Here is a 13145-nt window from a genome sequence, read left to right on the forward strand (position 1 = left end):
TGAGTTAAGATACATCAACGACAATTAAATAGGCTATTAGTCAATACGTATTTTTATTAGGGGAGATAATTAAAACGTATAGTACATTGCATAATACACTACACATATATCTATATAACTATATAAGTATACTGTGTACCTAATGTATATTCATTAAAATAAGCTCTAAATGCATAATAATTTTATTCTATTAATTATAACCTAATAGATGTCTTAACCAATACCTAAACTTATTTTCACAACACTTTATGAAAAAAAAAAATAACAAACCAAAATACTAGGTATCGAACCCTACCATTCCAAAATAGAACAATACAATATAATAACATTCTTCATATCATACAAAATCTTGAAATTTGATTATTCAATACCTAGGTTATTACCATAGACTAGTTTAACTATAGTTTATAGGTCTATAGTTATTACTTATTACTTATGATAATTTATAATCATAGCGGTAAAAGTAACAATTCACAGTACTTTTCCTAATAATTGGGAAAAACATAAAACAGAAAATCGATATTGTTATTTTGTTCAGTTGTAATTCAAAAATAAAAAACCTTATATACAAGTTATTCTCACAAAATGTTTATATTAGCATTATATCAGAGTTCGCTAATAACGATCATCGGGCTCACAAGGCTCCTAGGTTATAGTTTCAAAGGCAGATGAAAAAAAATAAAAATCCTTAGTCACAGTTTTTATTTATAAGCATTTAAAGTTCAAATCTTGACAAAATACGGAAAAATCACAAAAATTAGCAAATTATTTTGAGTTGAGAATTCATAGAAATTTTTCTTTTTAAATCTAATATTTGAAAATGTGAAACAAGATTATCCATAAGCTTGTCAACCTTTATCAAAAAAAAAAAATTGTCTAGAAGAAAGTCAAATTAAATTTTTATGAGCGTTTGAAATTCATATTTTTACAGCATTTGATATTCACTCGATTTCTCATGTAACGATTTATTTTGCTATTTTGTTATAATTAAAAAACGTATGACTGTAGATACTTGAAAATTTCACTGAATGTTTATATTAGCATTTTCTATACACGATAAAATTTTGAAAATAATTTGACTCTTTTTGAGCTGTTTATATCAATAACATTTTATTTGTTGGGTAAATAAGCGTGAAAATTTAATGCAAGGCTCCTGATATAATGTTACAATAGCAGTTGAAAAATATTAAAAATACATAGGCACAATTTTTTTTTTATAAGCTATTTAAGTTCGAATTTTGACAAAATTTATCAAATTTAGAATTTAATAATTATTTTGTAGTTGAAAATTTATAAAATGTTCAACTTTTATAGCTAAGGATTGAAAATTTAAAACAAGCCTCCATGTAAATAGGTCATATATAAATTACTTTATTCACAATAATATCATCAAATATACTTGGTAATATCATAGGCTGACGACAGTTTTCGCTCAGAATCGTTTTTCTTATACAATGATATTATATCATTGAATTCAAATTTAACACCATCCATTATAGTGACCCACTTGTAACCTACTGTACAGCAGAGCGACATCCACTCATCCACCTTTTTATTTTATTTTTATGTTCTCTGGCCTACCACATTTCCGCACATTCAAAATTGGCCCTCTAGTAGCTTTGAGTTGCCCATCCCTGCACTATATGATCTAGGTACAAAGCATTCATATAATATAATATAATCAGTTCAGGTTAAGATGGAACTGTGTAGCGCATGCAGGCTGAGCTGCCGAACAGTGCCTGACCCCCCCATGCGATGAATATGCATTCTGTGATTGGCCAACAGTCATCGCCGGCTGTTGTTGATCGTTGGCGCCGGTGCAGGCCGCCGTGCATACACTCCCACCAGTGTCCGGAATGCACAAAAAAAAAACGTGTTTTGATCGAGCGAGCGGTTCAAACTTAATCTGAACAGAGTATAATTGATTATAGTTCATACACATAATAAATTAAATTGCATGTAATCGACAAAAATATGAAAAAAAGTTTGCATAGCGCCACTTATCCACTTTAATTAGTTCTTACTTGATAAGAACCAGATTTGGGCAAAGAACATAATATTATATACTATGATTTGGGGCAACTTGGTAGAATTTAAGGCGGTCTAAGTATGGGTCTTTAAATGCACCAATCCAATAAATTACTATTTACAATGTAAGAAATATAATTTTATAGATAAAACTAAAAACAACACAAGGTAAATTACTATCATTAATATTTAATAATTATAATTATTTTAATAACTGAAAATATATTTCAGGATTTTCTTATATCAAGGAAAATAATAAAATTAAAAAAAAAGAATTAAATAAAACCAGATAAAAAAAACTACTTGAAAGCTTCAGTTTATTCTCTATTACATTAGACTAAGATAATATACAAAGTTAGTGTTTAAATTTATACTTTGGATCATTTATGACAATCTTAAAAAAATTTTCTTAGATCATTTAAAAATTTGATATATACTTTTTGTTCATACTGTGTACTCAAATCTGAAATATTTTCAATAAATGTGTTGGATATGCCTTTTTCTGTTAGGAATGTCTTCAATAAATCATAGAGATCCTACAAAATAACAATAAAAATATTAAAATAAGAATGTATAAAATATGTATATTATAGAAATTTTAAACATTTCCAGGGCATTGTGATACTGTCCATTTTTGATAAGCCGTGTAGGCAAATATATACATTGTCCAGACTGTATGCTTAATTAAGCTAGGGTGGTCGTTTGTCACAGATTATACAGGGATTTAGATTTAGGAACTCATAACCGGGTGATATTACCAGGTTTCACCATTAAAAGACCACACAACACAAAAAAAAATTGTCTTTAAATGTTAAATTATTGTATCTATGTTATATAATAGCTATATTTATGGTTTGGTGAAAATCCAATGTAAAAAAAAATGATTATTTTGAGAGATATTAAGAAACAGTAGCGGATTCAAGGATGGTAGTTATATATTCGTAGTTGTAATAATATGAGTTAATAATGATTATAAGTCATTGATCAGCCTGGCTCCGGCACCGTCTGTTTTCGTTGGTCGTGTAGAACCGTATACGCTAGCGTCAGTGTGAAGAACGGTCGATCACCGTGATTACTAAGAAATCGATAGACAATAAAGACGACTGTAAATTGTAATCTTATCTGTATTTTATTTTTTGTGTTCGATAGAAGCTATAGAAGCTTATGCAAAAGCAGAAAGTGGATATTTTCCTAATATTAGTCAGCTTTTACTAATTTTAGCAGTATTGCCAGTAACAACATGCACTTGTGAGCGATAATTTCCTATATTAAAACATATATAAACATGGGGGAAATTGTTTAAATAGATAAGCGTTAATTAATATTCATAAAGACATTGATGTAATACCAGAAGATACCAATCTAAAAAATTTATATTTGAAATTTAGTTTACATATAAATATGTGTTTTTATGAGTTTAAGACAATAAAAGTATCAAAAATTCAATATAACGTTTCATTTTTTAAATATTAATAAATTGTTAAAGTTATATTTTTTCAAAGAGCGCGTCATGGCCATTTAAATATAAAATAAGAATTCAAATATCTCTTTTAAGATTTTTAATATTTAAAAAACTAAGTTATATTGAAATTTTGATACTAGTATTGACTTAAACACAATTTTTTTATGTGCTTTGTGCTCCTTTAACATAATCATATCAGAAAATTGAACTTGAATAACATACGACTTTATATATTTTTTTTTTTGTTGATAATTTAAGTTAAATGATAGTTTGTTTATCAATTAGTAAAGTAATCACATGAGTATGCATAACATAATATTATTAAAATTAAATTGAACCGGTAAGATTAAGTAAATTAATAGTTATGTCAAGTTCGAATTTGTTATCAAGGATTACATTAAATTTAATCTGGCCACCCTAGAATAGGTCTAACCCTCAGAAAAGTGCAGGTAATATGAACTATCAATAAGATATATTATTTTATTAAAATTGTTATTAAAATATGTTAGTAAATTTAATAAAATTCACCAATTATAATTTCATTATTTATTCGATTTTAGAATTATTGTCATTTTGCTTTTCTAAGTAAATTTTGTTATTAGTTTATAACTATTATTTATACATGGTACTTTAAAAATGTACATACAATTAATAAATCAAAGATAAAATATGTTGCCTCACACACCCTTACATTGACATTATTAATAAATTATCAATAATATTTAACTTTAAAAAGCAGGGCTTGAAACAGTTATTAATTTAATCGGAAAATCTTTTGGGTACCGGTTACTGTTGTTAGCGGTAACAAATTGCCGGTACTATATTCAAAATTACAGGTTACCGTTAAGTGATAACCACTTCCAAAAAATATTGGTTACCGATAATCAATTGAATACTAGTAATCTAAAAAAAAATTGTACTACACCTTTGTACCCGTATACTTAATACAATATTCGGGTTTTTATAGGAATCAAGCTATTTTTAGATTTCCCAGTACAATATATGATGAGGGAGACCGGGACTATCGACTATCGAGTACCGTCATTACCAACCAACGATATTTTATGTTATAGGTAGGTAGGAAATAGAAATGTAAAATACCAATTATTTGAATTATTATTATAAGAATTTAGACTAGGGAAAAAAAACGAAGGTATAATAGTATGATTTAAGAATAGTTTTAAGAAGTTATTATTTATTAAACCACTACCATTAGTAGCTACGAGCATATAATCATTTATGTAGCTAAAATAAATTAAACATAATATTATTATAGTAAACTGATAACTGGTACAAATAGGCTTATAATAATGGTAACCGATGATAGGTTCCCCAAAATTCTGTGAAATTACCGGTTTTTGATAAAAACCGGACACCGGTTTCAAGCCCTGTTAAAAAGACTATAAGCTATAGACAGCAGTAGTAAAAATTAATGTTTTAGTTAAGTATATTATATTTTATTAAATATTTATTTTCGTTTAAATCGCTAAGATTTAAATTATATTATATGTGTTACCTAAACAGTATTGAGTATACAGTATATAGTATATACCCACACAACAAAATATTATTGAACTTACAGCATCCAATGTATCTCCAGCTAAGGCATATTTATTGTCTGAGTATTTGTTTTCATAAATAGTAACTTCATCAATGTGGAATACTTCGTCTGTAAAATTGTAAAATTTAGAAATGTAAAAAAAAAAACTATAAAAATATAGCTACCAGTACCATTTGATTCATCTAATTCTGGGTTTTCAAAGTTGTTGGCATATGAACAATTGAAACCAAGAATAACATCACCTCGAGTTATATCTATTTCAAAATCTGGCTTAGATCTTAATGCAACTTTATCTACTCCTTCAGTTTCTTCTTCTGTTACCGAGTGATTGATGTTAAATTTTATAGCAATTCTATAATCAAACATAATTTTTGTTTAGAAATTTAAAAATATGAATTTATTTTAATTAATAGTGATATTAATCAAATAAAATATTTTTATTTTAGTGATTTTACTGGTATATTTTAACTAATTTAGAAAATTCACTTAAGTGAATTCAGATTTTTGGTTTTATTCAAAAATACAACTTGGAATTGATAGTAATATTGTTTAAATACCTATTATAGTAAATTTAAAGTATTAGTTTTTAGTAACAAATTTAGGAATTTATTTTAGAACCCAACATTTTATAAGCTATTAGGTAGTTGCATCAGTGGCACAACTACAATTTTTTCCAGAGGGAGGTCTATATTTATGTTTAATGTGCGTTATGTTATGAAATGGTGTTGAAAGTTAACTAATAATAATGAGTAACAATCAGTAGCGCAACTAGTATTTTGTCAAGGGTTACATAATACAAACTATCACAAAATCGTTATTAATTAATTAATGTATCCATTTATTTTAGATTAAAATAAATGAATATACTTAATAAAAGGCTCAAAGAGGGGGTCCAGTCACAAGGACACACCTATAGTGGCGCACCACTAAATTCATCATTCATAATATGTAAATATATAATCCATAAATAATATTCACCTAATATAGTTATTAATTATATGGGTTAGGTGCCTAATAAATTACCAAAAACAGAGTAAATTATATGTTCTATACGAGTTTACAGTAATTAATTTATCGTTGAAAATAGGCAGTCAAGTATAATTTTATTAGCGTTTATTTCAAAGAATAATGCTATTATATGTGTGTTAGAAATATTTAAATGTCTACATATTTATAAAAGAAGGATTATTTATAAAGAATCACAAGTGATAAACAGAAGATTATGGGTTTTACGTTTCATCAGAAGTTTCCTTCGTCAATTCCACTTCAGCGCCATCAGCAGATACTTTGAATCCTTCAAATGTTTTAGGTAAATGTGATTTGTCGGATGTCTGTTCTTCGCTTTTTATTTCATTGTCCAAGAACTGTTGCAATTCTTTTTCAACTAAAACAATGTGATTTATGTACATTATATTTTAGAATTTCATTTTAAGACAAGCATTTTTAGTTTTCAAAAATTAAACCAACCTGATGAGTGTGCAAGCCGTGCGTTTAAAGGTCGTATTTGGTCTAATTTCCCTGTTGATGACCACATTGATCGGTAGATGGGTACCATTGATATATTTCTGGTACTGTTATTAACGATCACATTGGAAATTCTCATGGTAGATCTTAACGATCTGATAAAAGTATTCATGATTAATATTATAAATTAAATACACGTTGACAATGAATAACGTTATTAAATATAAAAATGTGTTGAGTATCGAATTTATAAGTTTAAAATGCTATAATTACTAATTTAAATTAAACAATGTTAAATGTAATGCTTATGTCATGTGCTTCGGCAATGAATATGAAACAGGCAAGAGTATTATCAATTATCATTTTTTATATGACAGTAACCATAACAGTAACCATAAAGCCGGATGTGGCTACCATATCAACCTCTTACCGGGTATCCCAGTTTTAACAACATAACCTCAAATCATTGACTTAATAACCATAGACCTATAAAGTAATGGACAGAGCATTGTACTCCGCCCTGCCATCAATTTACGGGAATCATATAAGAGAAAGAAAGAAAAAAGAACGAAGAGAGAAAAGAGAGAAAGAACATAAAGGGGGTAATCATTGACGTATGAAACTAATACTATATTTCCCCCACGTTCTCTTTTACTCTATATCGTACCAGTGGATATTTTAACTAATATATTGGTTGCCCAGAGAAAACTTTTTGTCGCCTAGGTACAGTGGTTCTCAACGTTTTTTCATTCACGTACCCCTTTACCACTCACCACTATTTCACGTACCCTAGTAGATGATATATTTAATTACTGGGCGACAACCATTTTTTGTAAAAATATCGATGTTTGAAATTATTATAAAATTGTATTTATTGATCATTTATGACGTATATCATTTCGTTTGACAAATAATTATTGAGAATAGAAAACCCATGTGACCGTTCACCGTAGCCAGTACTTATCCATAGAATAATATAATCCAAAAAAGTGATTTATTCCACGCGGCATGCGACAATGCGACATGTTTTATCTGGTCGTAAGTAGTCTGGCAAATATCTACAAATTGATTGTTTTTGATTTTATTTTAGTCCTTGTTCCTACAAGCTATTAGCTAAATAATTATTTCACTTTGAACCTTTAAACAGTTTAAACGTTCAAGTCTTCAAGGTAATACATCATACGTATACAACAACAAGACGACTTTCGGTAAATATAAAATAATTTAAAATCTAATATTTTATACTTGGACTAGTTGGACTTAAACTAAATACAGTACCTATTTTCAATAATTATAATATATTACAAAATACAAAAATACTAAAAAAATATATATAAAATATATATACTTTGATAATAAGTTACTATTGGTTATAAATACTAGTAAAACTAGTATTGGTGTAATATAATTAATGTTCTGTTAATTTCTGTGAATATTCAATATAATAACTATTATTACAAATTATTATATATTAGGTAATTAATATAATATTTAATATTTTGGATTATTAAAAGTTTATTTTTAAATTCATTTTTACAAAATGTAATATATTTTGATCTGTAGTTTAGGAATAACATGAACTTAACGTGACAATAAATCAAAGTAACTCATAAAACATAAGTTACTAAATAACATGGAAAAAATTGCAACTATCTTTATTTAAGCTAATTAAAGGTAACAAAAGTTCTTTAAAAAAGTTTAAAAAAATAATATAATTTTAATTCTTATATCTATTTTTATAGTGTTATTTATAACTCCTATATTATGTATATTGTATGTCATTGACAATATTGATTCCATTTTTTGTAATTAATTTTGATAGTATTGTTAGATATAGGTAATGTTTTCTATAATATTTAATACTGAAAAGTTTTTTATAAGCTCATAATATGTTGATTTTGATAGTCAGCGTGAATTTTTTTTTCATGTTGCTCAGTGATAATTTCTTAAAATATCCACTTTATCGTACCCCTGACCTCTCTCTCTAAACGCTGTCCATTATAGTTTATAGGTCTATGTTAATAACCCTTGAAAACTCAAAAGGTGCTCTTTCCGGTTATTCTGTGCGTGAACCACGGACTTTAAAGATAAAAGTGTCACAAACACAAACTAATAATATTATCATGATAAAATTTGGAATTGAAACTTAATATTAACTATTTGACCTATGAGAAACGAAGCCAAAATTACGCGTGCATCATATTTTTTGCCAACATTGTGAACAGTTTAGCCTGGCCACATCTAGTCTAAGCCCTCTCACGGTCGTGTTGTGTCGTGGTAGGGGGGACCACACAGGGTCTAAGATGTATAACAGATCACACCAAAAACACTTCGTTATAACTCTATGTAAAAGAAGCTAAGTTAAAAAAATAAAATTAATTTAGTAATGACTAAATCTTTAAAAGACGTGATATAATATGGAAACTAAGTAAAATTCCATTTTATAATATTACAAATACTGAAATACCTATAATGACAAATAAGATCAATTGTAATGTTAAATACTTAGTCAACATATTTTTTATACATTATTAATTACGAAAAATACTATAGATTAATTGTATTTATCTAAGTATATTTCTACGTCCTGCCAAATAGTTAAACAATATGTTAGTTAAGTATTTAATATTACAATAAAAATCATCTTTAATATTTGTCAACTGTTATTAAAACAGCTTATGGGAAATTTTATATTCCATTTTCAAGCTTTTTATTCCCCAAAAATAATCAATATTTATACAAAAACAATTTCAACAAATTTCTAAAATTTCAAATGTCTATAAATAGCTTAAAATATTTTTTTAAATTTGTTCATGTATAGAAAATAATTTAATAAACAATTGGTGAAAATTGCAAGTACCTATTTACGGTTATTTGTTTTTGAATTACAACCAAAAAATAAAATCATACATTTACGACTTTACAAGTGAATATCTAGCCTAAAAAATGTTAACTTAAAAAATTCAAACTATGGTACGCGGTGGCTGCAGAGGAATGGGACAAAAAACGCCAGCCCCCCTATAGACAGAAAAAAAAGATTTTCCGGATATTTTTTTTGCCAATAATTAGCACGTAATTGGCATGAATTCGCACGACTGCGCACACAATTTTCATGCCAATATTTACCGAGAAATCAGTGTTTGCTTATTTAAAAAAAAAATAAGATTAAATAATAAAAAATAGATTTTCCGGTTTTTTTAGTTGTTAATTAGCACGAGTTGTACTTAAAAAATTCTTGCAACATACCATCGCATATTCTGTATTGAAATATTAAATCGTACCTTATTCATAGCTTTAGAAGTGTTACCTATAGAAGCGTTCGATTTCCGTCGTTTGCCTTGATCATATTATAGTTTTGACGAGGTACCTTAGTCCTTAGATATACATACAAAGTACAGTATTATATATATTATTATTTTATACATAAATTATAGCTTATGACTATACGTACATAGTCGAGTACACCTAAAACCGTGTTCATATGTGAACAAGTACCTATTCTTGATTACTCTGCAGTTCCGTGCTTATTATGTACAATGTACACAATAATAGTACGTTAATAGTGGCATACTGGCATTACTATGGTATTCCCTATTTTTGACACGCACGACGTCATATTACGTATATGTCATTGATTCAGTAACGACTAACGGCTCGTGCCTGGGTGTGCAGGTGTGACACGGCAGACCACATAGATTAATAAAGATAGTAAAAAGCGGGTAAGTGGATGTCGCTCTGCTGAACACTAGGTTACAAGTGGGTCACTGTATAATGGATTGTATTAAATTTGAATTCTATGATATCATATCATTGTATAAGAAAAATGATTCTAAGCGGAGACGGTTTGTCAGTCTGGATATTTTATATTGTTATTATATTTTATTATAGCCTGTAAGTTGAATTAATATTATAATATTATAATTTTTTATTCGTTTCTATGGTGACAAACAAAGCTTCAGAAATTAAAATCCCATTTTTAGCGGTTTTTTGTAATTTGTCTGTGGTTTTTCCCGTGTCATTTAATAAATATTGAGAAAATCGAAAAATGAACTCTCTAAAGTACCAACTTGATCCAATTTTCTAAAGAATAAAGTACTATATTATGTTGAAATCGAAGAACTCCTAGTAGAAATTTTGTATACAGGATAAAAAAAAATAATTAATAAATAAATAAATAAACACCATTGTAAAACCACTAGCTTCCTTGCACCGCTCAGAATCGCTCAGATGTTCGCTCAATTATAGCAATTATTATACTCCTAAAATGTAGTCGAGATATGCAATAATAATAATAATACACGTCAACTAGTGTGCAGGTCAGTCAGAACCATAGTCCTATTAACTAAGTTTAACTTAGTTAATAGGTCTATGGTCAGAACACCGTCGGTCCGTGCAAAATACGTTCAGCTGTTGAGTGGCGGACGTAAGTGGGGTTAACATATTATAAAAGGGATCTAGGTGTGCAGCAACTGTAGTTGCTTATCTAACGCCGTATTGACATTAGTTTCTTAACTCTGCCCATATTTTTATTTTTATTTTTTTAATTTCTATTTTTCATTTGGAGTTTAGTAGTATCTTTTTTTTGCAATAATTCCATACCATCTACTTCAAACATCACGATTCACCACTGTGTGCACCACCAAATATTTTACCCACGAGGACCCAACTTTATCCGATCAATTTCAAACCTGTACAGATATTTTGCAATTAATACTTTGCAATAATTTGCAAATCTATTTTTAGACTTTGTAAGCTTCCACTTAAGCTGTGGAAATTATTTCAAAATTGGGGGCCAACTTCACGTAGCCCTCCCCCCACATCTGACGATCAATTTGCTACTCCGGAACTTCCATTTTAGAATTAGATATTCTACCTGCGCGTTGTTAGGTGACAGATAGAGAACGAAATGTATGATTGATTTTGTTTAACCATTAGTAACGATACCGCCATCGGATATACCTATACCTGTTTGTACAAAAAATAGGTCCCGAGCAAAACTTTTATAAATTAAGTATAATTTATAGTAGGAAAATTGTAATTAAATATACACGAATGCATAAAGATTTGAAATTAAAATTAAGAAGACAACCAGCAAAAAAAAAAAAAATTTTAAGTCCGAGGTTTTGATTTGGTGTGGGAGGGGGGAGGCTGGTGAAATGGACATGAAATCACCATCGTTGCGTGGACAAAACGACTGATGTCAAGCGTATGACCGGTGTGACAAATTGTGTGTCATGGTGTGTTTGCAAGCCCGGGTTGTGTGTCACGCGGATACCCGGTTTGATGATGCAAAACGTATATGTTCTTCAGATACAGCCGATGAGAGAGAAGATTACTATGGAGCTGGAGGCCACTATGAGTGAGGACATCACGCCGAGGACGATTGTATACATCATACTGACTATCAGGAGTAACGGGAATCAGTGGAACAGTGCCTCTCTTAAATACTAGGGCACTGGGCACACCAAGGAAGAGGAGGAGTGGCAAAAGCAGAGGAACAATCGTGGATGGTCATAGAACGTGAAATCAAAGTAAGGGGGCTGGCTAGCTGGTTTGAGAAATAATTACGCTTAAGGAGCTAGACATACAATTGTTACCTATCTAATACGTTGTATACATTTTTATTGTTAATTTTTAAAATGGTTGTTATAATAATTATATTGTTATTAACTTTAATAAACCACAGCGGTCTGGTGGGAAAGCAAATCAAAGCCAGTTCTCCCCAGCGGCGTATTTACGGGGGGATTTGATCTTTGGCTCATTTTTAGATTCTGAGCAAAGCGATGATTGTATTGATTTTACAATGATGTGTGATTTTATTTTTAATTTTTTTCTATTTTTGTGTCTGTCATCACCTTTTAGGACAGTAATAAATAAAAAGTAGGTAAGTGGATATCGCTCTGCTGTACAGTAGGTTACAATGAGTCACTGTAATGAGGGTATTATATTTTTATTCAATGATATAATATTATTGTATACGAAAAACGATTCTGAGCGGAGATGGTTTGCAAGTCAAACATATTATGTATTATATTTATATTGTTATTAATTATTATAAATACAGCAGCCGGCAAGTTGAATTAAAATTATATACCTAATTACGAAAAAATAAAAAAAATCGCTATTCTTGGTTATTCAATATGTAATTTTGTTAAAATTTTAACTTAAACCACTTTAAAAAACTGTGTTTATGTATATCGCTTAGATTGTTTTACATTTTCAATCCCTAGCTATAAAATTTGAACATTTTATAAATTTTTAACATCAAAATAATTTGTACATTTTCAATTTAATAAATTATGTCAAAATTTGAACTTTAAAAGCTTTTTAAAAAAAATGTGTTGCTGTTGTAACATTATATCAGGAGCCCTGTATTATACATTTTCACGCTTTTTGACCCAACGAATAATATTTTATTTATATTTATAGAAAAAAAACTAAATAAATTTATAATGTATTATAATCTATAGTTAAGCGAGTAAAAATATTTTGAAAATGTTATCAAGTGTAAGATGATAATTTAAACATATTTTGTAAATTTCAAGTGTACGGTTATTTTTTTTTGAATTACAACAAAATAAGAAAATTACTACATGAGAAATCGAGTGGATCTCCAATAATGTACAAATT

General features: G+C 28.5%; 1 protein-coding gene across 1 annotated transcript; it reads right to left on the reverse strand.

Annotated features, from left to right (window-relative positions):
* Nucleotides 1-2328: 2328 nt before the first annotated feature.
* Nucleotides 2329-6861, reverse strand: LOC132949368 (complement component 1 Q subcomponent-binding protein, mitochondrial). The gene is made up of 5 exons (XM_061020226.1): nucleotides 6519-6861; nucleotides 6285-6435; nucleotides 5222-5403; nucleotides 5071-5159; nucleotides 2329-2564 (listed from the first exon to the last, which is right to left on the reverse strand). The coding sequence occupies exons 1-5, from the start codon at nucleotides 6685-6687 to the stop codon at nucleotides 2424-2426; spliced, it is 732 nt and encodes a 243-aa protein (XP_060876209.1). The 5' UTR covers nucleotides 6688-6861; the 3' UTR covers nucleotides 2329-2423.
* Between the last annotated feature and the right edge of the window lie 6284 nt (nucleotides 6862-13145).

This window comes from Metopolophium dirhodum, chromosome 7 (assembly GCF_019925205.1).
Source record: "Metopolophium dirhodum isolate CAU chromosome 7, ASM1992520v1, whole genome shotgun sequence".
In the NCBI taxonomy this organism is placed as follows: Eukaryota; Metazoa; Arthropoda; class Insecta; order Hemiptera; family Aphididae; genus Metopolophium; species Metopolophium dirhodum.

Bases quoted from the DNA above. Each gene is read 5' to 3' on its own strand.
- LOC132949368 (XM_061020226.1), bottom strand. From the start codon at position 6,687: ATGAATACTTTTATCAGATCGTTAAGATCTACCATGAGAATTTCCAAT. The intron at 6,436-6,518 runs GTTGGTTTAATT...ACATTGTTTTAG, and splicing joins ACGGCTTGCACACTCATCAG to TTGAAAAAGAATTGCAACAG. The intron at 5,160-5,221 runs GTACTGGTAGCT...ACAATTTTACAG, and splicing joins AGAATTAGATGAATCAAATG to ACGAAGTATTCCACATTGAT.